Here is a 26,808-nt window from a genome sequence, read left to right on the forward strand (position 1 = left end):
TGGGTGTGTGTGTATGATTTCCTGTAACATCTTTTATTTGTGTCAATTGGCATTCACACTTTTTTTTCACAGCATGAAACATGTATGTCGATGTTCATGCATGTAAAGATGGATTTATTTCACTTGATTGCTCACTCTTGGCTGCTTTACAAGAGATTATATTTCATCGTATGTACAGTTTACAGTGCATAAGGACTGTCAGCAACCATGCACTGGACTCTACCTTTTTGCACTGGGTTGGATGTGTTGATGATTTGGTTTGCAGATCGAGGTAGGAGGTTCTGTGGACCTTTTCGGACAGCAATACCACAGATATAGCTTTGGGTTTAAATGTGATTTAATATTTACATGCTAAACCATAGTAGCCGAACTGATGTAATCATGCAGTCGTACTGTAGCTAAGCAGGGCTGCCAGAGCCTGCTGGTGCATCTGCTGATGGATCGATGTTAAAGGTGCTTGGACAGGTTGCTGCTACGGTTAATTTTGTTAGCATTACTGTGTCCTTGACCTCGTGGCAGCGGGCTCCAATTTGTCTTTTTTTTTTTTTTTTTTTGCATAAATGCCCTCAAATTTAGGATTTGACGTCATTGCTGTTTACTCATTCAGTTGGGCCTGTCAGCATCCACCTGTCTTTATTCTAATCCAGGTTGTCATCTCTTCCACATTCGGAGTTTTATTCCACTGGAATGAAAAATGTATCAGGTAGACGCCGGTGCTTTGTGATGACGTGAATCTCCTGAGATTAAAGTCGGCAATATGACTTGATGAAGAGATTTCCGGGATGCTGAGCTGGTTTTCTTTTCCCCCACAATTTCTAGTGTGAAATTTACAATGACTGGTGTTTAGTTTACAATTGCTGCTTTCGCATTGCTGGTTGGATTTTTATTTTTTTAAACAATATAAACACAATGGTGACAAAGATGGATGAAGGTTTCAAAGGTATGACATTGTTTTTGGTGATCAAATCGCATTGCGGATGTCATTGATGTCTGATTAATTTATTATTAACTGTGGCTAATTTCTTTGTGGTCTTTCTTTCTCACAGGCTTGAGGTTTTTAAGGGCCTTAAGACTGATACAGTTCTCAGAAATTTTACAGTTTTTGAATATTCTAAAAACAAGGTAAGTGTGTTTAGTTTTTTATCTGTCCTATTTGTGGAATGTAGTAAACACACTGTGCTATTTGTTTAGCTGGGTGATGTGGAGCTTTGCATGTGGAGTGATATCGCACAGCATCATGCATGCGCTGTCTGTCATCAGTGTGATCGTCATTATTATAATTTACATGATTTTCAGTGGAAAACTGTGAGCTCTGTTAGCAACATTTAGCTGGAAGCAAAATAATCACAGCATGAGATTAACTACTTAGTTTCATGACATTTGTAATAAATTTATAGCAATATGTTTAAAGTTTATAATATAACGTGCTCAGTAACATGTGGCTTATGGAAATTATATTAAACTATCATTTGGGCACTGGTCGAATGATTCAGTTTTGGATGGAAACGGCTTTCTGCCTGTTCCCTCGATGCTTAGAAATAAAGCTTTTGGCAGATGTCAGCAAGAGCTTACAGCTCAACAAAATGTTTTAGAATAATCTCCTCAGTCTTTCACTCAGATAAAGGTAAGGGCAGGACGCTCGATGCATGAGTGGACACAAGTCATCTTAAAGAGTTTCATTCCAAAGCCAAACAGCCACCGTCTGACGAAACAATAACTATAACTCATGACAGCATGATGGGCAACATGAAAGGAAAGCACAAAATGATGTTATCGTCATGTATCACCTCAAGACCTTTGTTCACAGAATAGTCATGTTTCATCTGCTTTATGTTTATCAAATGCCAAGTGATGCGTTGTTCGTAGCAATTTCCCTCCCAAAATAGATATAGTGCATCCGGAATGATTTCGAATGAATTATTTTTTGCAAATTTTATGAAAATATATATTTCTTTGAACAAGTATGCGTATCTCTTATATATTATCTTATATATTATGTTATAAATTGCTAATATCACATAATATTTTGCCTGATCACAGAAATCCATGTCATGCAAGCGTAAATCCACTGGAAAACAAAAAATATGTAAATGCAAATCAGATGCTTTAAATGATAATGTCAGCATTTCTTATAACATTTCCAAGGCGTTCTGTGTTTGCTTGTGCTGAACAGGCAGCACTCTGGTTGTAGACGATACCAGCTGTTTCTCCTTGTAGCCACAGTCTCTCACCTGTGTGTAGTGCATGTTAGCACATTTGTCTCTCCAACACAATATCACATGGCTTGTGGCTAAGCTCTCTGCATTCAACGTACAGATTCTCAATGAGGGTTAATCTTTATTGTCTGGCTCTTTTTTCAATAGCAACTCAATAAAGCTGGTGAACTTATGTTCAATCTTCATAAGCACATGGCTAACAGCAGCAGGCTTCATACATTTGGTAAGTTAGTGGGAGCCTTTGAAATTAAAGCGGGACGCCATAAGTACGATGGTGCAGTCAGTGTCCCTTAATGATCAGTAGCAGTTTAGAGTTTAATCTGTTGTACTAAGAAGATACAGATGCTGGGTATTTTACTTTACTTGTTGCATGCTTTGTTGTTAATAATGCCAGGCAGTAAAAGGGAACACAACAAATATTTTTCACCCTTCATGTAGTGCAATATGTCTATCCTTTGCGACTGTAAAAATCTTGACCTCTGTTCCAGGTGGAAAACTCAGGGGACCCTTGGGAAAACTTCCAAAATTCCCAAGCACTTTCCTATTGGGAATGTGTCTACTTACTCATGGTTACTATGTCCACTGTCGGCTATGGAGACGTTTATGCAAAAACCACCCTGGGCCGCCTTTTCATGGTCTTCTTCATCCTTGGTGGTTTGGTAAAAATCCCTCTCTTACTTTTTTCCCAGTTAAATCCTTCATGCAACCAATCATCATAACCCTGGGTGTTATGGGAAGCCTTCAACTAATAGAGGAAGCACTTCAACTGTCATCTTGTACCGAATGACTTTGTCACTGCGGTCACAGCATTGTATGTTATGAATTGTATGGGCTTTGTATAAACTGCACAGCATTTAAATCGGGATTTAAGCTGAAGCTGGAATCATTTTATGCTATGTTACATACTTCTGATTTGATTTGTATGATATGCTCAATAATCGATCCAGTTTGCGTCTGTTATTAACTGTAAAGTACTGCGGTTTCAGGTGGCTCCACCCTCCTGTGTTCCTACCCTCCTTTCCAACAAACACAATGAGAAGAGGATGGTTTATAGGCCAGTGTGATGGATGTAGCACCTCAATCTCCCTGTCTGACACGCTCATGTATTTATAGCACAGCAGGCAATGCAGGGCACAATGCACAGATGTGGCAGGATAATAATGTGCTGATGAAACAATTCCATCTAAAGGAAAATGTTGTGTTACCTGATCCAATATTCAGAAAGTGTGTTTTTTGGGAGAGTAGCCAAAGGTCAGTGGGAGGACAGTGTTATCCTCAATGCCTGGGCAGCATCCCAGAGTATTATCTCGGAGCGGCTTTGGTAATACATTGATATAATTTCCTAAAAGAGGATATATTTTGTTACAACAATAAAAGCAATATATAATTACTGTGGCTTTCGAAATGAAAGCACTGACACTGACACTTCGACACAAGTATGTCTCCCCGTCGACACAAGTATTCAGGTAGTAGACTCTCCCCTTACCCTTAGTGAGTTACACATCTGCCGTCCATTTGGCTGCCCTATTCAAATCAACCCAGCATGTGTGTTTGTTGGACAAAACATGGCACATAAGGCTTTTTCTTAAATTTCCCCACTTTAATTTTTCTACCACAGGTTGACATACCACCAGTCAGCTGTGTAGCTTTTCCCCCATTTTCTTTTCTTCCAATATCCGTAAATGGTGGCTTGATATTTTGCTTTTCTTCCATTCTCCATACTTTTCTCAATAATCAGAATGTAACCGTGATACACTATCGGGCTACATTCACAGATTTCTTTAATCGTAATTGACTAACTTGAATGATCTGCTTGTTTTGCTCCTTTTTTGAAAAATTTTCTTTCTCTTTTTTTTCCCCTGTTAACAAATAGCTATTAATTCTGCTCCTGCACATATTATTCCTCTTTCAGATTTTACGGATATCTTTTAAGCAAAAATAGAGGACCTGCTCTTCTTTTGCCTGTCTTTTTTTTAGTCTCTTCTTCTGTCTCCTATCTTCTCCTTAGGCCATGTTTGCGAGCTACGTCCCTGAAATCATAGAGTTAATAGGAAACCGCAAGAAATATGGTGGTTCCTATAGTGCGGTTAATGGGAGAAAGTAAGTATTCTTGGAGGCTCTACTGCCTCCACCGCAGTAGAACCTTCTCTGCATGCCCTTTTCTTTTTCTTTTTCATGCATGTAGGCCATGTTTGCTCGCTACGTGCCAGAAATTGCTGCTCTCATCCTTAATCGGAAGAAATACGGAGGGAGTTATAACTCGACCAGAGGCAGAAAGTAAGTCAAACAAATAAAAAACAAAACAAATCAAAGCTTTGAATGGTGTGGTTTTGTGTGACTCAAGTGGCCCTCTCATAAAGAGGTGATAGACCTTGTAAAGAGATAAACCATGACAGTGTAATCTGACATGTAATGATCTCAATTATTTCTTTAGCACTATAAGCAGAAGTCACACTGACTGAAGAACTTGGCCACGATTATTTTATAAAGCTGATTGTATGCTTCTGCTTTGTAATGTGTGCAAGCTGTCATCACTGCTTGACATGAGTCAGTGTCTGCTTTCAGTCATGTGAAGTACTGTTTGCCATAATCAGAGATGGTTTGTGTTGGATTTTCTCATTGATCTGTCACTGTGAAATAATTTGTGATATTAGAAAACAAAGGTTACTAATGTGGTTCAGCTGAGATGGTTCAATATGGGCTTTTGAAAACCAATACCAATATTTTTAGAGTTAGTAACTCTTTAAAGCATGATCATCCACCCGATGTATAAAGCAGCAAACTTGGGAGACATTACTTTTAAATGAAGAATTAAATGACAAAAACTAGAACTTAATAATTATGTGAATGCATAAAATGTGCAAAGAGCATTTCCAGATTGTATATACTGTTTTTATGTAGCTGCAATCAAGAGGGAACCTTAGCACCATCTGGCTGATATCTGATATTAAATAAAAGATATCAGTCTACCCCATGTTACTATAACAAACAGAATCCTAAATTATCCACTTTCTGCTTATGTTTGCTCCATGCTCCGCTTCCCACGAAACATGGCAGACTGGCAATGCATGCATCAAAAGCAGCAGCGAGGGGAAATAATAGCATATGCTGACAGAAGGCAGCTGGATACAGAGCAGCCATTATCACAGCTTATTACACAGTGATACATTTTGAGAAAAATCCTACACACAAAATCCTACATGTTTTATCGTGTCTTTATTAGGTTGCTTATATGTACATTTGTGTCTGTTTTTTTTTTGTGTGTGTTTGTAAATCATGCGTCTTTCCTGTCATCCACAAGGTTTTATTTTGTTCACTCCATCTCTGTCAACACCCATTCAGACTTTACAGTTTGTCAGGATTTGAGGCTTAAAGGGAATCTCAAATAAAACGCTGCCATTTAACAAGCATAAGATGAGTCAGCATGTTGCTGTTTCAATAAAGGCCCGGTCCTTAATCAATATGTTTTGTAAAGAGCAGGCTCTACAGGGCGCACACATGGTTGTTTTGCTTTGCTTTAATAGGATGCACATTTATGAAAAATAAAAACAAACATGAATGATCAGACTCCATACAGATCATTATAGACACTGAGGATCCATCCAGTGCCCTCTAAAACGCAGCCATAACAAAATGTTAAAGTCGAGCCCACCTCACACATTTGATCTTCAGTGCCATCGCTTGCTTCTCGCTACATCGCAATCTTTGTTTTTTCCCTCCTGGAAAAAACATGCTCGTCTCCTCCCCATGCTTTGCTACTGCACATTCTTGGCCTTTATCTTCAGTCTGACCTACACCCTACAGGCTAAACAGGCTTATACACCTTCCTGCCCCAAGCTCTGAAATTATACACCAAAATCTGTTGTAACAGATCCACGGATCCTGGACCTCAGCCCTCTGAACGAAATATGGCTTCTCTTAGCTTGCTTTTCGTATTTTGAGTCATGCACTTTGCTCTGAAGACGTCAGGCTTGGTTTGGGATCGAGTCTTAAACCAAGTCTTTGCTTTTTACGTTGGTCTAGCTTGTAGAAAACTCTCAATCAGGAGTGCAGTACATCTGCAAACTAAAATGCATCTCATCGGTTTTGTGTCTTGTTTCATATCATGTTATTTTTGATTATAGGTAAAATGAACATTAAAAAAAAAAAAAAAAAAATCATCGTACTGATTTATACATGAGAAGTTTCATTCCTTTTGGTGATCACAGGGAGTTGAAGCAGGAGGCCAGTTCATTATATAAAAGTTGAAATCACAGGCTTTGTGCTAATCTAACAGCAGGAAGTGCTTTTCAGAAGCAGCCACCACTCTGGCTTCAGAGGCTTCCAGCTGCAGATGAACTTTTTAAATGAACACGACGCCATCTTCAGCTCCCTGCTCAACTTTTGATCTTAATTTACATTCAGTTTGCTCTGGCTCTGTTTTATAATGCCACGGCTAGATAGTGCACATTAGGTTGTTGTGTTTATATTAATCATGACCATATACTTAACGATGAATATCTAAATGAATAATGTATTTATTGTTTTATATAAATGAATGTGTAAGGTGCTCATTGCTAATAAATTATTTGATTTTTTTTCTTTTTTTCTATTTCCTTCTGTCTTTTTTTCCTTGATGTGCTTACTTCATGCCTGCCACTACTGTCACTCTGCATTATGTCCATATATATGTCCAAATATCATAAACAGATTTGAACCATCTGATAAACAAGAAACTGTATGTTACACAGCGTATAAAAAGAAGAAAGAAGACAAAAAACAACATTAAATCAAGATCATTTTCCTAATACTTAATAAAAACACCCACAGTCAAGGTAAAAAAAAAAAAAAAAAAAAAAAAAAAACTTGACTGTATTGTATGACTTAAGTTGATGCAACACACTTTGTAGGCAGTGACATCTAAAATCACATATTTATATAAGTATATAAATAAAATAGTGACTAAATAAAGACACAACTGCATAGGGTGCCATAATCTTGCGTAGAGGCTGCATCATTGATGCTGTACGTGGGATTCTCCATACATTCAATTGCGATTCCATAATTTCAACTAAGTAAACTGTGATCCTCTATAATCTGATGGTGAAATCCATGGTGCTCCCTGACCTCATACATCCCCCCATAATTCACTGCATTAATCTAAAGCCTGAAGTCCTGGGCTCCACCCGTTGTCACAAAAACATCCCTCATGTTCAGCATCATTTGCCTCGTTTCCATAGAGATTTAGCTTTGGATGTTGAATTGCCCTTCCCTCCACACACAGTACTGATTACTTTTCATTTCCCATTACCTCCCTCTCATCTCCAGCACATTTGATTTCAGAGCAAAGATGAAGATGAAACAAGGAATAATTTTTATTTATTTATTTATGTTTCTTTCTTTCTTTCTTTTTTTTTTTTTTTTTATATATATTTCAAGCCGTATGCGGTTTCATTGTTATTGTGCACCTTGTTTTCCAGGCACATCGTGGTCTGTGGTCATATAACACTTGAGAGTGTGTCCAACTTTCTAAAAGACTTCCTACACAAGGACAGGGATGATGTCAATGTAGAAATTGTTTTTCTCCATAAGTAAGTACACATCCTTTCTCAGTCTTGCTTCCCTGAAAAACAGCCCGTTTCATTGAGCAAGAAATAACAGTCATGTCTCGAGGAGATCCAAAACAGTATTTCTCATTATATGTGAGCTGTGTTTTCCTCTGTTCCTCAGTATTTCCCCTAATCTTGAGCTGGAAGCCTTGTTTAAGCGCCACTTCACCCAGGTGGAGTTTTACCAAGGGTCTGTCCTGAACCCACACGATCTGGCCAGAGTCAAGGTATCTGCCAGACGACACTGTTTGCTTTGCGGCTCGAATGGAAGCTGCTGCTGTTTATTTTGGTGTCCACAGAGTCCCTATTACACTGCAGCTTGTGTCTGGTGTCCATTTGCCGTCTCTGATCTTGTTTTCAGATTGAATCAGCAGACGCCTGTTTGATCCTGGCCAATAAATACTGTGCAGACCCTGATGCTGAAGATGCATCCAACATCATGAGGTAAGCCACCTGCACCCGCTCCAGAGCTCGCAGAGCTTCTCTCTGGCCAGCTAAGCTCAGTTTGATGCTGCTTCTGAGGAAAAAATGCAGGCAATTTGTGCTTTTTTATTTTTTTTGGAATGGAAGCATTGAGATTGATGAAAGTCTAGAGTGAGACTGGGGACGGAGCTGTGATGGTTTTCTTTTTGACGGGGAAATTGCGGAGCCTGATGTTTTCTCAGTGGAGTTTTCTGTGGTTAACTTTTGGGAAAGTTTTGAAACTAAAAACACTTTGTAGTGCTGATATGCGAGATGACAGTTTTAACAAAGAAATGATTATCAGCATTACAACAGCATAGTATTTTTACTTTTAATATTGTAAACCATTTCTACATCCACTGCTTTGCTACTATGTGTGATAAATTTAATTACAAGAAAATTACTAGTAGTAGTAGAAATAGAAGAGGCATCAAGAGTAAGGCTTACTTACTTTTGTAATTTGCATGTAATGAAATTTAGATGCATCCTCATAACAGTTGGTTTTATTGTAAATTTTCTGTCTTTTTGTGCAAACTTTCTGACAGTTTTCTGTAAATTCTTGGTAATTTTCTAGTAACTTTTTACGAATTCCATTTCTTGTTAATTTGCTCATGACCTTTTCCCCATGTTTTTAAAGCAATCAAGTACATTTGTTCAGGTTTCAAAGGGTTAACAGGGCATTAAAATAAGGTTTTAACTGCTTTCCATACAAATCAGTGCAATCTGATTTTCGAAACCATGCCAGCAAAATATCAGCTATAATTATATTCATCCTCCTCAATTGACAATATGTTGACCTTTTGTTGGGCCCCCAAATTGTTAATAAAACCAAATCTTGCTAAATGCTAATTCATTCAGGATTAAAACTGCTCTAAAATTCAAGACCCTGATTAACCAACTTTAGCATCAGCGCATTTCCTCAGGGTTCTTAATGTTTTTGTAAAGCCAATTACAATATGCTGGGATCCATAATAAGGATGAAGTGATATTAAATGCTCACACCTTTTGGACTGAGTACATCAGTGTCCAGTTTCTCCTGGATTCAGGTTGTGTGTGTGTGGTGTGTGTCAGCACTGGCTGTTGCCACATGCAGACACACACTCGGCATGAACACACTCCTGCCGGTCAGGTTCCCTTTGGGGAAAGAGCTCAGAGGGAGCCCGTAAATCACTTTAAATTCACCTCGCGTCCTCTCTACCATCAGATACACCAAAATCTGTTGTGTACAGACTGTGATATCACATCAACAGTATGGCTACTGGATATGAATATTTTGGTTTGTTTGATATCTCTGGGCATGACTGCAAAAATGGAAAGTGTTATGCATAAGATGCTGTTTTGAAGGTGTGAGGGTTTGTTTTGTTTGTGAGCAGAGCATGTCAGACAGTGACAGGAAAAACATTTTGGAACATTTAGTGCATGTGTTCTCATCTTCTTTTGGCCCTTGTATCCTGCATTAGGGTAATATCTATCAAGAACTACCATCCAAAGATCAGAATAATCACCCAGATGTTGCAGTACCACAACAAGGTCGGTATGAGCTCTGACTGAATGCTAACTGCGTTTTAGAATTCTGCGGAGCAAACATCTAATCCAGTTAATTTTCCTCCTGTCAGGCTCACCTTTTGAACATCCCGAGCTGGAACTGGAAGGAGGGCGACGATGCCATTTGCCTCGCTGAGCTGAAGCTGGGCTTCATCGCCCAGAGCTGCCTGGCTCAGGGCCTCTCTACCATGCTGGCCAACCTTTTTTCCATGAGGTCCTTCATCAAGGTAGCCACAAGTAATATTTGTCCATCTGTGCTTACTGGATTACTTTCAAGAGTGAGATAGACTTCCTGTGAATAGATTGTAATGATCCTCCCAGATGAGGCCCATGTGCAGCATCTGGTGAGCAGGAGGGGGTGAAGTTGTAAAAAAATTAATTAAAAATACATTTCCTTTGTTCTTTGTGTTGACTTTTTTTGTAATGGTAAGAGATTGTCTGCTTTTGTACATGTATCTTCATTCTAGATTGAGGAGGATACATGGCAGAAGTATTATCTAGAGGGAGTAGCCAATGAAATGTACACTGAGTACCTGTCTAGTGCCTTCGTGGGCTTGTCCTTCCCTGTAATTTGCGAGTAAGTACACCAAAGAAGTACAGGCCTCTTGTACTAAGAGTTGTGCTTGTCACTGTGTCCCTCTTGTCTATTTTCTCCTCTGCTTTTAATTTCATTTGTTTCTTAGATGTAGTACACATGTACCAATCTCAGAGGTATTGTTGAATGTTTTTTAGAACATACTTAAATTGATCATTTGAATGTAAAAGGCCATGGCAATGACTCTTTAGCCAGAGACACGGTACAAAGTGGGCTGATATGCAAACACTGTACACCCCTGCAGCTACAACCACTCCAAGGTTTTTGAGCCATTTCTCTACAACACAAGCCCTGAAATTTCCAGATTTAAACACTGTCATTGCTGCCACTGGATTTGTCAGTTGAATGCTCTTAGAAGCAAAAATGACTTTCAAAACACTGCAAACACTTAATTATATCATACTCTTTTGCAGACTCTGCTATGTGAAGCTAAAGCTACTACTGATAGCTATAGAGTACAAGTCTGATCAAAGGGAGAGCAGGTAAGGCTTACAGTGGATTGTGTGGGAGGGATTGTTGAACTCATTAAAATTCATGGCTACGATGACATTAATGTGTGCGAGTATTTGCTTTCACTGATGAGGTTACTTTGAATCTGGTTATGTGTCTGACTGCAAACACAACGTGCGCTACAAAACGTGCTGGATTAGTTTTACAATTCAATCACAGACGTGATCGAGCCCTCCTGATGCCATAGTGACGGGGAAGTGCCCTTTATGACACTTAGTTTCTTCAAGCGCTCTTCAAGCTTTGTGCCAGGGGTTCACGCACTGATGCTTATTTTACTAATATACCAGTGCCAATTATATCTGCATTCATCAGTTGTCTAACCCTAATATAAAACACTGCATAGAGGCAGTTGCTGTAGCTAAGCCTGCCAACGTGTGCCTCTGCCAGCGAGCAGTGCAAAGCCTTGAAACTCTACAATTTAAAACTTCTCTCTCTAACTACTTTGTTTTTAAAATTCTTTCAGCACCCTGATAAACCCTGGGAACCATGTGAAAATGCAGGAGGGAACTTTGGGCTTCTTCATTGCCAGCGATGCCAAAGAGGTGAAGAGGTACGAGTTTTGGGAAGTACTTAAGATTACAGCAAAATGGTCTCTGGAAAACAGTCTGAAAAATATGCAGGGAACAGAAAAAAAGGGCCTTGCTATATTGCATAAGCTGTCATGTCTTCAATAACTGCACCAATGTCTTTTATTATGTTACTATAAGTAGGAAATATGTAAAGATAACCTGTCTAGACTTCATATGACTGTAAATATTTTTTTAATATATAGTTTATATCCCTGCAATGCTCTGAAACAACTGGGTGTGTGCTGGCAGAGCTGCCCCACTGAGTGCTCTTCAATCCAGTAGAGAAATAACAAAAAAAAAGCATAGAAAACTTAAGAAGAAAACATCACGTTATTAAATCTGATAATAATCCCAGAATGCTTGATGCACCTGAATTGCCTCCAGATAGTGTTCCATGTGAAATAAATTTAAAAAATAATAATTTGATGTTATTTAGGCATAACGTAGTAAATATTCATCAACATGAGACTTAGTTTAGTTAGCCTAAGGCATCAGTTTTCAGTATCGCCTTAATTAAATATCTGTGAAATGAAGATGAGTCCTATATTGAATTGCATGAATTCAAACTCTTGGACATTGGCTACAAATTGAGATGATTTGACTTGTGTGTGATTTTTCAATTGTTCCCTCCACAGGGCATTGTTTTACTGTAAAGCCTGCCACGATGACATAACTGATCCCAAAAGGATAAAGAAATGTGGATGCAAGAAATGTAAGTGTCCCGGGTCCCCACCCAAACATTATGTGTTTTTTAGAAAGGCTGTTTGTCCTCATTAGGATGTCGTCACAGACTGAAGTGAACCAGCACTGAGATAGCATCAGCGTAGCCGTGTGATATTGTCTTTACATGACCTACATAGCCACTTGTCCAAACCACTTAGTTCCTACATTCATAATTCACTTCACTTGTAACCTGTGCATGAGGAAAGGTCAGTGGATTTTGAAGCCAAAACCAACAGGTTCACTATAATTTTCCCTCTGAAAAGTTGATGTTTGGATCTTGTTTATAACTTGATATTAACACCTAGCCTGTTAATGAATCTTGATAAATGATAATTGTTTATTCTTCCCCTTTGGGCTGCCTGTAGCCTTCCCACTTGTCCACTCCTGACAGCACAAGACCAGAGGACAGAGAATAAATCAGCATCTGTAGTACACAGTTTTTTCCATGTGACCCTTGCCTATTACAAACACACAAGCAAAGGTGGCACAAAGTGGGAAACCCAAGCTAGTTAACACACCGTTTGCCTGTTTTGATGCTGGCTGTGTTGTCTTGTGTAGCGTAGCCGTGTCCACATATAGTTAATTTAGAACTGATGACGTTGTGAAGCTAACAGGTGCACAGAGACATGCTACAGGTACCAGGTACCCGGATGGCATGCGTATCACAGCTCATAGAAGGCCACTATCATCTCATCATTTTTTTTTTTTTTTTTTTTACAAAACTCACTTTACTCAGAAGACTGCAGTTTGTTTTGTCGTCACCTTCAGCAACTGAATCATAACCCTAACATTTGATGTATTTCTTTCCTGCTGCTTTGGAACTTGACTCACTCTCTTAAACTTTCACTTTATAGTGATATATTGTGAGTAATATGGCTTCATCTCCCTCCAAAACACAGCCTGCTACCCCTCGATATGAGCAACCTGTTTGACTGTACTGTAAATGTTGCATGAACAATGGTTGATGCTGCCTGCATCCCTTCCGTATGTCCTGTGCACGCCGCTTTCAAATCAAGGGAAAAAAATAAAGAAAAATCAACAGAGACCAAATTTCTCAAAAGACACCAAGAGACAAAAAGGATAAACAGTTGAGCATGCAATACCTACAGTACAAAGTTCTGGTTTATTATTTGGAAAATAATAAAAATGAGTTGTGTGACCTGTAGCAATCCATCATCTTGGAAATATTAAATATCAATGAGCATTAGCACCATTTCACTTGTGCTTGCCTGAATCAGTAGTACTGCAGCTCACCACCAGATGTCCCCCCAGTCCTTCCACAGACACCATCCCTCTGAGCACAGCACCGCTTCGAAATGAACAGGATGAGAAATTAGGAGGCATCTCGTATTTTAACTGCTTGACAAAGGAATTATACATCTGACATATAACGCTGACTCATGTAATTCACAGTGGTGTCGAAACGGCTTTCCCCAAAGCATCTGTTATCTGCTGCTTTTTGGACCCACAGTAAAGTTGCCGTGCAGTATTGTGTTATTTGAGGATGTCAAATGAATTTATGGTCTCATACAGTTCTGCACAAGTGTCGGGACTTCACTTTTGTTTTGTTGGCTGCTTTTACAATTCCACCATGAAGCCCAGAAAACTGTTTATAGTGTGTCGGCTACACTGTTGTTTTATGTGAGGGTTTTTGACATTTATTTCAACCTCTTTTTGGACGCCTCTGTTGTTTTGCCCTGCAGTTTCAATATTCAGACACAATTAGAAACACATGAAAATATTTAAGTGTAATGATATCAAATGCAATACATGCACAAATGATGTCTGATTGCATTATGGATACAGCGAGGAATTTGCAGGGGCCATGCAGAGGTTAAGGGTAGGGGTGAAGTCTGGAAGTCAATAGAGAGTTTTAGATAAATGTTGTTTCTTCTTCTGCTGGAGAGAAATCATGACCTCCTTCCCAACCCTCTCTCATGTCACATTTTTACCCTCCAAACCACATGGCCCTCTGGCCCAGTGATATTTTCCCCCAACAGTCCTAGAAATGAACCCAGCCTGAACATCTCCCTCATTTTAAGGACAGACTGAGTACACATGCTTTTTCACTTCATATCACAAAAGCTGAAAAAATGGACATAAATCCAACGATCTGAAGTGTACAGTAGCATGCTGTCATGCCAAAGTTGATCTACTTCTCCATACATCAAAGAAGTAGCCTTCCTCTGTGCCCTGTCTTGCCTCTGTCCCTTCTTTCTCCAGAACGACCCTCGACATTAACCTGCTTTTCCTCTCCTTTCATCTGAACCTATGACTGTAGCCAAGACGTCCACCTACAAGAGAATGAAACTGGCATGTTGTTTTGATTGCGGCCGTTCAGAGCGCGACTGCTCTTGCATGCCAGTTAATGTGCATTGTAACACGGACACCCCTCAGCGCGACATTCCACTCTCTGCTGTCTCTGTTAATGATTGCTCGGCCACTTTACGTGCCTGTAAGTTGTCAACATGACACGCCGTTTTGTGTTTGTAACATGCACTGTGTATATATATATATATATATTTTTATATATGTATGTTTAGTTTAGTGCGGTGTTTCTTTAGCTTGTGTGCTCTCTAGCTCTAGCAGTCTTGTCACCATGTCTTGGATCTATGTGGCTTTAGCTGCGTGTCTTAGCGTTACGAGTTTAGCCGGCTGGTGCCTCTCCCCTGTGCTGCTGCTCTTAGAGGTGACTGTTACCGTAGTTGTGAAGCATGCTGCAATATGTATGTTCTGCTGCTGTTTTGTCAGAGTATGTGAATTCAAATTGACCTCTAGTTTCAAATAGTTCACCGGGGAATAATGTAAATTATTGCTGAGATTATCAGTAGTGACTAACATAACTTACATAGTAGATGCAATGAACCCAATCAAATGGCATTCTGGAGTGCGCCTTTACAAGACCCTTGCCTCTGACCTCACCAACAGTTAAAATATTATCCAAAAACAAGTAACAACTTGATGTACAGCTATACACACAAACCCTAAAGCTCTTGCTGCACAACCAAATTTTGAGTTTGATTCTGACTGGAAGAGAGAATTGCTATTTGTTGAGTGAAATTGTTTTAACAGGAGCGTATGAATGGTGTCACTGGAGAGGGCTGTCCGGTCCATCCCCTGTAGCCATCAGGGGTGAACAGGATGCCCTGCTTGGAATTTGCAAAATTTATGTGCAACCGCAGTTAGAATTAATATGAAAACATATAAAAGGCAGCTTTGAGAACACCCAAACAAATTTGCCGGGGATATAAGTAAACAATATCATTGGTGTGACTGCTTTTATAAAAATTAAGATCCAAAGCTTAAACAAACAGTGGAGGTAAATGCTCAATTGCGTATTTAGTCTACAAAGTGTCAGTCTCCTCCTCAGAGAATGGAGCAGCTCCAGAGTGTGGTTTACACTTTCAGAGAGAATCACTGATGCTTTCAATATTGTCAGAGGAATAGAGTAGATACTGAGACAGTGCTCTGTGTTTTCTAGCGTATTTAATATGTCAAGAATAGATTAGAATAGTAGTGGACTGGACTGGAATGGCTTGGATTAGATTGGTTTAACTTAACTGAATTGAATTGGTTATTTGAGTGTTATTCCTCATTAAAGCCAGAAGGCTGAATTGGAGGCATGTTAAATTGAATCGGCGTGTAGAGTGTGTTTGATTTTGCAATGTGTTGTTACAGTTTGCTGGAATGCACTGTGGACTGCCATACATTTTTAGAGTGAGTGTCTTGATCAAAGGCCATTCAGCGTATAGTTGAGCGTCTCGGGGCGTTTCTCCCCCTCGACATGTCTTCCAGGGTCATGTGCTACGGGGATCGCCTGGCTAGCTAAGCTAGAGGAGAGCTCCACGTTGCTGTCGACATGGTGTGGGACACACAGAGAGCAAGGCCTTATACGGCCTGACATGGAAATTATGTTTGCATTTTCATTTTTGGAGTGCTACCGGTTGTCATGAAACTCGGCCTGACAGTTCCTAACCACCAGGCAGCCGAGTGCCCCCGCCCCTCTCTTTCTCTTTCGTTGTGGGACAGATGCTAGCCTGTTAGTCCTGTGACTCTGCTCGCGCCCACCGATTGCAGGCGACAGATGCCAGGACCAGCAAGGTCCTTGTTTGAACATTGCTGTCACTGTCCTGCCTTAAGCTCAATGCATGACCTTTATTGTAAGCAAGGGGTTGAAATAAGGTACTAATGAACATGTGGGATTCTTGGGTCCAAAAACTGACTCATAGAAAGTTCCATGCGTCCAAGGTTTTCTCAGGCAGTCCAGAGGAATGTGAAACACTCTGTTGTCAGCTTTTGGGGAAGAGGACATAAAATAAGCACAACATTACAGACTGTGGACCGATAACGTAATGTAAAATTCTTGGTCAAAAATATTGAAAGGACCTTGATTTCTAGAGGACTAAGTCTGCTGCTTTTGTAAAATCTGCTTTTAACATAACATAAACAAAACAACTAAAACTTTTTTAAACCATGCAAACCTACTTACCTACATGTTGGTGCAGGTCTATTCTGATTAGTATTATTATTATTAATATTCAGCAGGTGACTATCTATAAACAGTGACAATGATTCACCATCTAAAGCTTACTGACAACATTACTGCAAATCATATTCTAAACTGACTCTTGTTTATTTCCCATTGCTTTGTTCACGGTCTTCAAGGCACCCCTCATTCTAAAGTGCCTTAAAGAGAAACCCCTGCACCTCAGTGCCAGCAGGCTTTGTAACCATTTCAACCTTCAGTTCCCAGATGTCATTTATAATTTGCTCTCATTACAACCTGTTCTTCCCTGTAACCTCTCATTTGTCTCTGCATTTTTCTCAGCTAAAAATAGCTATAATGGATATATCAAATCAAGTAAGTTTTGATCTCCATTCTCTTTTGTCATTTGTTTCTAACCCCTCCACTGTGCATTCTTGGCTATCATCATTTGTGCCGTCTCTAATCCTCCATCTTTTCCTGTTTGTTCCTCACTGCTCAGTCTAGTCCATCATCATTAAAGTCCATCATTATATTTTACATATGCAAAGCATTAGGGAAGTGATTTTGAATGGTTTATGTTGGATATCACTTGCAGCTCATCAGTAGATGGTGCTACTGTGTCAGTGTGTGCCTCTGGCTGAATCAGTTCAGTGTTGGATATTGTTGGAAATATATTTACATTTTCAAATAAAATATGTGCCACAAATTATGCAAAAATCTATTTGGGATTAGTTTTTAGAGAAAAGTCAGGTAGCACTGAGAATATTGATGCGTTAAGGGTAGCTGCAGTATTCTCTCATGTAGCCAGCAGAGGAGTGTGAACCTTGTGGGCCATCCACTAAAATGGGATCTGTGATAGGCAGCAAATCTGCCACAATGTGTTGTCCTGGAGAAGTGCTGTGCATGTTTGACGTGGGGCAGATGAATAGTGGAGGTCTGGAGCAGGGAGGATAATCTGCTAGACAGCTGACTGTTGAAATAATCATCTCTATTCTCCAGTTTTCGCTCCCAGCCAGTTTTTTGGAGGAGCAGAGACAGGTTTTTTTTTCTGCCTCTTTTATCCATTTTGTATTGTTAGCTTTACCAGTTTTTATCATTACTACAACACTGATAAACTGTAAAATTTCAAAAACAGCTTGGATGGATATTGAACTTGTTCCTCCCTCAGACACAAATGACATATTTAGCGATTGTAACTTCGCATTGTCACCTCCTTGTTCCTATGGCAGAACAATTACCGGAACACCTGAAAGCATATTTATTAATTCATGTTTATTATGAATATCAAAGCAAATGTCAAATCCAACATTTCAGTGCAGCCTATACCGAGTGGTTAAGTGGTGTTTAATAAAAATGAGGTTTTTTAATTATTCAACTATTAGCATTCTTGTGCCAGACAGAATTACCCCCCAAACCGCTGACTGTGATTTAATTATGATACTGTAAGTGTCACAAGATGTTTTATTAACATAGGTCTTATTTAAGTCACCTTAAATCAAATCTAATCCCGTGATTAAATTGAAGAATTAAAGAAGCAAAGAATCCATGTTGTGTAGTGCAGCTCCTGATTTTGACTCTTCTTTATTTAGCAGTAAAGGACGACCCCCTAATCAAACCATCGCCTTATCAATACCAGTCTGCTAAACTGAATCACAACTCGGCCGTCGAGGTCCGTAGAGGGCCGTGTAGCGGAGTGGTCGCCGTGTCTGTCCCGCTGGTAAACAACCGCAAGGGGAGCCTGCTGCCCCCCAGTGAGCCCTCTCCTCTGAGACTGAGTTTCATGGGCTCCAGGGATCTGGGCCAGGTGGGCCGGCTACCAAGGGTGGCAGAGGAGGCAAGCCGGCTCCAGCGGGCACGTAGCCTGCCTGTGAAATACAGATACCACCCCAGTCACTCCAAAAATGCCACACTCAGTCACGGGCACTGTAAGACAACACCTCCCCCCTCTCTCCTGTGTGCGGCAGGCCCGTGCCCGACAACACAACCAAAGCATGTGCTTGTGCAGGCTGGAGTGGTTGCATGAGTAGCATTCCTTACTAATGACCCAGTGTGTGCAGCTGTCAGATGTGAAACATTAAATATTGAACAGGCCAAGCAAGATGTGAAGGACCAGTGTGTTGCAGCATCCCTCTCCACTGGAAGCCCCCCGTACTTCAACAATTTCCATTACGGTGTCACACGTAGGCATGCTAGCCGTGCTTTGAAATTGTGCGTTCATCTCCAGAGCGGCATGATCTTTGAGACATTATTAATTTTAATGGAAGCTCTTTTAGTTTCTGTGTAAGACGGCTCCTGCTGAAACCCGTGTTGACAGTGTGAACCATCATTTAAAGGCACTCAAGAAGCACAGACTTATGTGCCACTGTACCGCAACATGACATGTAACAAGCTACTGAACTTTAAAGATGGCTGTTTAAAAGACGATTAGTGAAAACACCGACTTGCTTGCTGCTTTTGTTTGCTTTAGTGCAGACTGGCACGGAGTAGTGTTGTTTTCCATAACTGGAATATTAGCTTGTGAAAATATTTGCTTGATTATTCTCACTCGAGGGTACAGCTTGTAATTCATTTCCTATGAAGAGCTCAGTGCAGTTTTGTGTAGTGGTAAAGACAGTGTCCAAGGGGCATCTCAGCTGTACATAAATCACACTGGCACAAGGACCAACCTAATTACATGAGCCAAGGGCGCCACTCCCGAGATGAGGAAAGACCAGCAGTCCAGAGTGGATTCAATATTGGCACAAAAGAAACCTTATTTATGGTGTTGTATTCTTGATATTTATGGGTTATTATCTTAATTAGATGAGCATGTGAGTGATTGGCATGGTCAGCAGATAAGCAATCTAAGTCTTTGAGAGTGATGAGCAAATTGGTCCTAATAATAATAAATAATATAAAATTTATGCATGGCCTTTGAAGCACATTCACGGCGGAACTGTATTTGTGGTCCGACATAACCTGAATACTATAAATCTGTTTGCCTTGTTTGTCAGGGACTGAAAAACTAACACTGATCTATAGTGAATATTATTCTCTGGATTACAAAAAACCCTGAACCCAAAAGATTAGATCTTAGAAATTCATAGTTGGCATGATGGTTGATGATGGCACTATCGCATGTTTGCATCAACACACACACTCATGCAAATGATTTGCCAATGCATCGTGTTGTAATCATGCAAACACTGGACTGTTTTCCACTGGTTGTCCTGTCTGTTCCACATTGTACACCCGACCTCACGTTCCACCCTGTGTCCCTGTATTTCTGAATTGTCTCCTCTCTTTGAATTCACTGACCTCTAACTATGCTGTGTTGCTCTTTTGCACTCACTGTTCTTTAGAGTTGTTTTTTTTTGATAGGACACTGCCTTTAATTCCCTCACTCATACCACTGCCTGTGCTTGCAGTCGAAGAGGAACAGCAGTCAGCGCTGTCGCCAAAAAAAAAGCAACGCAATGGAGGCATGAGAAACTCTCCAAACTCCTCACCCAAGATGATGAGGTAGGACAACAGTGACGACATATCTAAAACACTTGTCTGTGTGTTTATTTTTTATGCATTGTGAAGATTATCTCCTGTCTTTTTCTGGAGAAGATCTTAAGGAATATTCTCTGTCAGTGCAGCTCTGACTTCAGTGCTCCTGTTTTCATGGAAGATGAGCGGGATTGTTTCAAAAGGGCTCTGTGCTGTGAGGCTTTAGGTGACACCCGCCCAGCTCCAACCACACAAACTACAGCTCTTAAACAGCCCTGGCACTAATGACAGCACCAACCAATCAGAAAAGCTCTAAAGGATAGATAGCCCAAGGCTATTCATCTATTGTAGGGATCCCTCTGAGCTCTTTTCAGCATGTAAGGCCACAGATGATATGCACCATTACAATCAAAAGAGAATTCAAATGCTACCTTGCTTTTATCTTGTCCCATAGAATTAAATAGGCACTTATTGATTTTGACCCAACATTGCACTGTTATTCAACATGAAGCCATTACACGGATGATAATAATAACAGTCACTGTCATTAAGTGGCATGTAATGGGGAAGCCAGGCAACAGGAGAGTCCTGCAATGTAATTTATACAAAGTGGAATTGTACATATGTAACCTAATTAAAACTGACAGATAACTTTAATTTTCTATTGCTGGCTCCTATTCATATACCATTAGAATTTAAATCTATATTTGGCTGTATTGTAAAATAAATATATATAGAGATATAATATAGATATGATATGGCTTAACAGTGTTGTAAAATATTTTTCATATACTTTACTGATACACCCATACTATTTGCAGACAGTGTAACTTATAAAGTCAGCTATGCTCATACCTAATCCCTATGGATAAAGAGATCATCTTACTACACAGGGAAGGGGTGGTTTTTAGCATATAATTTAGCATCTCTTCCTCTGGGTTTTGAGGGGGGCGTTTGCCCTTGTTTGATTTGGTTCAAAGTGGTGTCAAAGTTGAACTGCTCCAGGTGATTTCCTGAGTCAAGGGTAGCAAAAAGAGGCTTTTTCATGTTATAGCCCTCAGCTAAATATCAACCCACGAAACGTATCCGTCTACTTGCCATGCTAATACACTGTATGATACAGGTGGATATGGTATTTCATATAGTTGAAGCACATTGCCGTGCCTAGCACATTGGAGAGGGATTCGCTGCAGTAGCCTAAGGGATACTTCATTGCTACAAGCGGAGAAAAAAACATCTGGGTATATACTATATCAAATGTGTTTTTACAGGACCTGGGGCCTCAAGGCCTTTGTAAATAAGTAATGATCAACAGATTGGCTGTGGGTTTTTGAAAAGCAAGCCTTTGTCAGTTTGCATGATGGGGAGAATTTTCAAAGACTTTGCCTGCTCTCACTGCCTGTTGGATCAAGACAGCGTTACTGTAAACCTGAGCTAGTGCAAGTGATGCTGGCTGAGAAAATGCTGAAAATAGAAAAATAGATAATGTGCAGATCTAGATCTATTGTATGTGCGGGGATTATAAATCAGGTTCTTATTTTTCAAATGCTTTTTGGGGTGCTAGGGGTGCTCAAAAACTCCCAAGACTTTGCACACACGTCAGATGTGGTGTAAATCGATATCTGATAGGGGTCTTTTGGGCTTGGGTGTGGCAAACTGGCTCAATAGCCCCCTGGACAATTTCAAAGTCAAAGCCCCAACCTTTGCATTTGACGTAGATGTGTGAAATTTGCTGGGCAGATGTAACATCTCCAGACTTACAAAAAAGCCTCCTGGAGCCATACCCTGTGTCCAACAGGAAGTCAGACATTTTGCATTTTTGTGCAGTTTTTGCCCAGTTTTTTGCCATTTCTAGGCGTTGTACTTAAAAAAACTCATTTTGTTGGAACACCCTGGAGGTGGCGTGCCGGTGAATTTGCATGTTTCGCCATTAAACATGAAGTTATTATAACTCAGATGTGCTTTGTCCAATCTTCCCACAAAATTCTTATGTTGGGTAAGAGTCCAGGCCTGAGCACATTCACACATCCATACTGAGTGTTGTAGCACCACCCACTGACCACAGGAAGTCAGCCTTATGCGACAAACATCATCTGATTTACATGAAATTTACAGAGTGTGGTGGTCTACACATGATCTACAGAAACATGACCTATATTTAGTTGGTGGGGGGTCTAACGCTACTATGTCGTGGACACAGGATGTGATATTTAAGTCATCTTTGTGCATCTCCTGATAATCATGAAAACACCCATGTCAAGCCACTAAATGTATTGCTGCATTAATGAGCCATTTATGTGGCACCAGGAAGGCACCAAGAAGTGATGCTTTATGGTACAATGAACATGTAGTGCATGTTTTCAAGCACCATATAGTGGACATGGGAAGCGAGAGTTATCTCCTACATGCAATGTCCAATAGTCATGAAAATGTTTATATTTCCTTAGAATTTAAAGTGTGTGGTCCACCTTTGGGTTAGTGACTAATGATAACGCAGCCACCACTCCCTCTGACACGTGTGAGGGCCCACTCATCGCTGCCTGCGGCTTTGCTTGGTACTGGGTCTCAAATGTCTCGGCATCCCTCTAGAAAACACTTCTGTTACAGCGGATACAGTCATTAAGAGTAATGTCTTGTCATACCTTCAGTAGTGAATTATTGTACATTGCTAATCATTTAGAATGTGAAGAAATACAGTTACAGATATGACACTGATAGAAGACTTGAGTCCATGTAATGTAATAATTCACACAAGCAATCATCTGTGTAAGTAAAACTGTCTCCTCTTCACAGATGTAACACCAAAGTAACAAGTCCCATCTTGAATTTTGATGAGAACCTCACTGAAATTAACACCATTTCCATAGGCTCCTTGATGGGTCATATAAGACACATCTAATTGTGGAAAGTCACAATGCATTTGGTCACATCAGACCTCACTGTGACATACACGTCATGTCGGCTACAATAGCGCTCAGGCAACTGGCAGTGCAGGATAGTGACAGGCCGTCATGGGTGACAGTGAGCGATAGCTATCCTGGCAGAGCTCTGCCTCACCAGTCATCTGCACAAGGACAAACCGAAGTGACAGCGGCTCCACTGAGTGAGTGGTGAAACATTCGACTTCTAATGAAATATTTAGCTGAGGTGTAAAACCACTAAATGCTTTCCCCCTTATTAGAGCTTCTTCCCTGTTACAGACTTAGAAAATGATATAGAATAAGTGGTTTTGAAATATAGAAACTGCATGTAATAACTGCTGGTAAATATACACTCCCTTACTTGAAAGAAATAAAGCCTGTATAAAATAGGATGGTTAAAATGATTTAACTGTATTTCTAGATAGCCATTTAATTCAACTATTCAACCAGAGGACGGCATCTGAACATTGGCATTGGCAAAATTTAACCTTGGAAACTGCAGTCAATGTAATGACAGTGTCATAGAAAAGAAGTGGAATGTGTAGCAAAAATGTGTATGGACCCATTTTTACAGTTGAAGTATTGGTATTTTTTCAATTACTGGATTTTTACAGCATTACTGTTATAAAGCAATACATATGTTGCTTTCCTTATAATGCTTTAGCATGTTCAGGTTCACAGGTTTTGTCCTGTTTGGCTATTAAAAGCGTACAATGGTGTATAGAGTTGTAGCCCTCTTAAACACCTTTTCAGGGCTTTCGCCCACAGAATGTGCTGTGAATATCAGTGTCCTTTCATATTAGAATTGTATTGGCAGATTGGAAAGACATTTACCTTCTCAAACTACTCTCATTCGTGAAAGGACATCCTAGTCTTGCCTCGGGGTATAAACCTTAAGGCAGGCTTTTTTGGCTTCAGTCTCCTGGAGCCTAAAAGATGGTAGTTTCCGTTGACACTTTCATGCATACTTAACATGTTACTTAAGGTGGCATTTTTCTCAAATACCCACATGGATTGAGGAAATGCTCTTCTTATGGAGGAAAGGCATGAACTATTTAAGAGGTTTAGGACAGAGACAGAAGGCTGTTGTCTGTGCTTCAGAAGATAGCATCTTTGACTCAATCTGACAAAATCAATTTGGTGCAAAGGGAAGAGTGGAACAACAACAGGCACTGTAATAAGCATGCACATAAGCCTGCATTTTTATGTTTTGACTTGAGTATACTGAAATGATTGAAATAAAAGTGCAATTAATGTACAGTTTATATGGTCAGATGTGATTGTATTTGGTCACATTCCATATAGGTTTCTTCTCATAGCCTGCCTGCAGATAGAATAATGGAGTTTTTCCAAATGATCATCTTTCTCTTACAGTCAGCACAGGCATGGTAAAACCAATGGTACTCTTGTTGGAAGACCGCTTTAGTGGTCAGTATTACATGGAATAATACTCTGAAACTCACCGCTGCACATGGTGAAATTAGTTTGTGTAGTTCTGATGCTCCGTTAAAACATTAATGGCCTTCACTTCGGAAAGCAAATATGATTGGGCAAATTGTTGAAATATTTAAAGTGTGGTCTGTTAAAGCTTTTACCACGCAGCACAGCGCGTCAAAAGCTGTATGCAGTAAGGGGGCGTAATTGCTTCTCCATGCTCATGCCAGTCAACGCAGTGTGTTGCTGCCATCTCCTTCCGCTTGGCTGCCACTGTTGATGTCACTCTACTTGATGACATGGCAGTTTTGTTGGCATTTCTGCAGATGGCCTCTGACAGGAATAAGCAAAGAAAAAAAAAAGAAGAAAGCAACTTTTTGAGTATAAGTGATTTGTTTGTAGATCCCTGAACATTTCAATATTCTGTTCTGTATATTTGAAGATGAAAATGGCTTTTTTGTCATTTCCTGTTACATGTGAAAACCATGAAAAGACAAAATGCTATGCTGAGTGCATGGCACTTAACACCCTTAATAAAGTCTGAAATTACTGAGAGCTAAGGTTAAATTTTAGGACTGTAAACTGTGTATTTATATTATATTGTGCATCTAGATGAGGTTTACCTATATGCATGGCATACCAGATTCCTGCTCTGCCACAGTATACTCAACCCTAGATGAAAATGCTCCAATAATCATTTGTGTCTGCATGTGAATGATGTTTTCTGGCTTATCATGTAATAATCTCACCTTAGTTTTCACATACCGAGAGCCAGTTCATTTAATCCACGGTGATACGATCATCTTCAAGGTCCCCTCATTCCCTCCCTCCCATCCTTTTGTTTGATTAGGCATGACCCTCTACTCATTCCGGGGAATGAACAGATTGAGAGCATGGATGTGAACGTAAAGAAATATGACTCCACGGGGATGTTTCACTGGTGCCCGTCCAAAGACATCGAGAAGGTCATCTTGGTGGGTACCGCTCACTCACTCCACACACGTCATTTGTCCCTGACACTCTTCTCCCCGGTGACAGATGTGTCATGTCACAAGGCGCCATCGGAGGTTGACAGGGCACTTAAACACTTCGTAATGAGGTGTTTGACATGTCATTTGCTATATGGGGGCCCTGTACATAGAACATTTCTTGTACTAATACATATGCCCCTTTTCAAATTACTTTCATAGTCTATTACAGCCATGTGCTACATGATATATCCTGGTGAAAAGACAGCTGAAAAGGAGAAATTGTAACATTGTAACATCTATCAGTAAAATGCTAAAGGTAAAAAATTATAATAAACACCTGTCTAAGGCAACAATTTTTTTACCCTTGTTTTTTTTTTTCCTTACATCTCAGACCCGAAGTGAAGCTGCCATGACGGTTCTGAGTGGCCATGTGGTCGTGTGCATATTTGGGGATGTGAAATCGGCGTTGATTGGTCTCCGAAATCTCGTCATGCCTCTGAGAGCGAGCAACTTTCACTACCATGAACTTAAGCCCATTGTGTTTGTCGGCTCCCTTGAGTATCTGAAAAGGGAGTGGGAGACTCTTCACAATTTTCCAAAGGTCTCCATTCTTCCTGTGAGTACAGCAGAGTCACTCGTTACAAATAATGATGCAACATTTCGCTCCCCAGATCAATATAACGGTTCAAGGACAAGAGCTAGAGCTTAAAAGTTGCCCCATTTCCATTCCTCTATTGTATTACAAAGGTGGGATAACAAAGTTTGCTGCCATCTGCTCTCCTCTTCCTCTCAAAGGGCACACCGTTGAGTCGGGCAGATCTGAGGGCTGTCAACATCAACCTCTGCGACATGTGTGTCATCCTGTCAGCCAATCAGAACAATATTGACGATGCGTCACTGCAGGACAAAGAATGCATCTTGGCATCACTCAACATCAAGTCCATGCAGTTTGACGACAGCATCGGGGTCTTGCAGGCTAATTCCCAAGGTAAGGAGTGCCCTATCATAGTTCACTGCACCGCCCGGGAGGGACAGGGCGCTGGCAGAGAGAATATCCCTCACTGGGTACTGCCTGGCTGACCTGGTGTCATCGTGTTTGACAGTAAACCCTAGTGACTATTCCTCAGGTTACTGTAACAACTGGTTTCCTCACAAACCTAATTGGTGGCAACATGCACTGCATTGGCACAAAAGCCTCACCTGGATTTGGATAGATTTAGTTTTTTCTAGTTTTCATTGGTTTTCTTTTGGAACTGATTTATAAAACTAACCACAATAATAATGTATAAAATTTATGAATATTGTATGATACAG

The 26,808-nt window shown here is 40.2% G+C and overlaps 1 protein-coding gene across 14 annotated transcripts in view; it reads left to right on the plus strand.

Moving 5' to 3' along the window:
• The window catches only part of LOC115378136 (calcium-activated potassium channel subunit alpha-1-like), an 86,599-nt gene that overhangs the window by 48,500 nt on the left and 11,291 nt on the right, over positions 1–26,808 (plus strand). For 3 of the 14 annotated variants that reach the window (XM_030078295.1, XM_030078306.1, XM_030078297.1), the window contains exons 6-24: positions 1,047–1,122; positions 2,364–2,439; positions 2,705–2,875; positions 4,225–4,316; positions 7,676–7,786; positions 7,926–8,031; positions 8,166–8,248; positions 9,727–9,796; positions 9,883–10,038; positions 10,279–10,388; positions 10,820–10,888; positions 11,380–11,466; positions 12,121–12,197; positions 14,490–14,663; positions 17,037–17,069; positions 20,102–20,195; positions 25,374–25,497; positions 25,886–26,110; positions 26,290–26,482. In XM_030078295.1, the coding sequence (XP_029934155.1) occupies positions 1,047–1,122; positions 2,364–2,439; positions 2,705–2,875; positions 4,225–4,316; positions 7,676–7,786; positions 7,926–8,031; positions 8,166–8,248; positions 9,727–9,796; positions 9,883–10,038; positions 10,279–10,388; positions 10,820–10,888; positions 11,380–11,466; positions 12,121–12,197; positions 14,490–14,663; positions 17,037–17,069; positions 20,102–20,195; positions 25,374–25,497; positions 25,886–26,110; positions 26,290–26,482 (2,127 nt within the window). Of the gene's footprint in view, positions 1–19; positions 941–1,046; positions 1,123–2,363; positions 2,440–2,704; positions 2,876–4,224; positions 4,317–4,401; positions 4,494–7,675; positions 7,787–7,925; positions 8,032–8,165; positions 8,249–9,726; positions 9,797–9,882; positions 10,039–10,278; positions 10,389–10,819; positions 10,889–11,379; positions 11,467–12,120; positions 12,198–13,062; positions 13,072–14,489; positions 14,664–17,036; positions 17,070–20,101; positions 20,196–25,373; positions 25,498–25,885; positions 26,111–26,289; positions 26,483–26,808 lie in introns of those variants that run through there. The other 11 variants (XM_030078300.1, XM_030078308.1, XM_030078302.1 and 8 more) reach the window with 7 other exon arrangements.

This window comes from Myripristis murdjan, chromosome 19 (assembly GCF_902150065.1).
Source record: "Myripristis murdjan chromosome 19, fMyrMur1.1, whole genome shotgun sequence".
NCBI classification, from domain to species: Eukaryota; Metazoa; Chordata; class Actinopteri; order Holocentriformes; family Holocentridae; genus Myripristis; species Myripristis murdjan.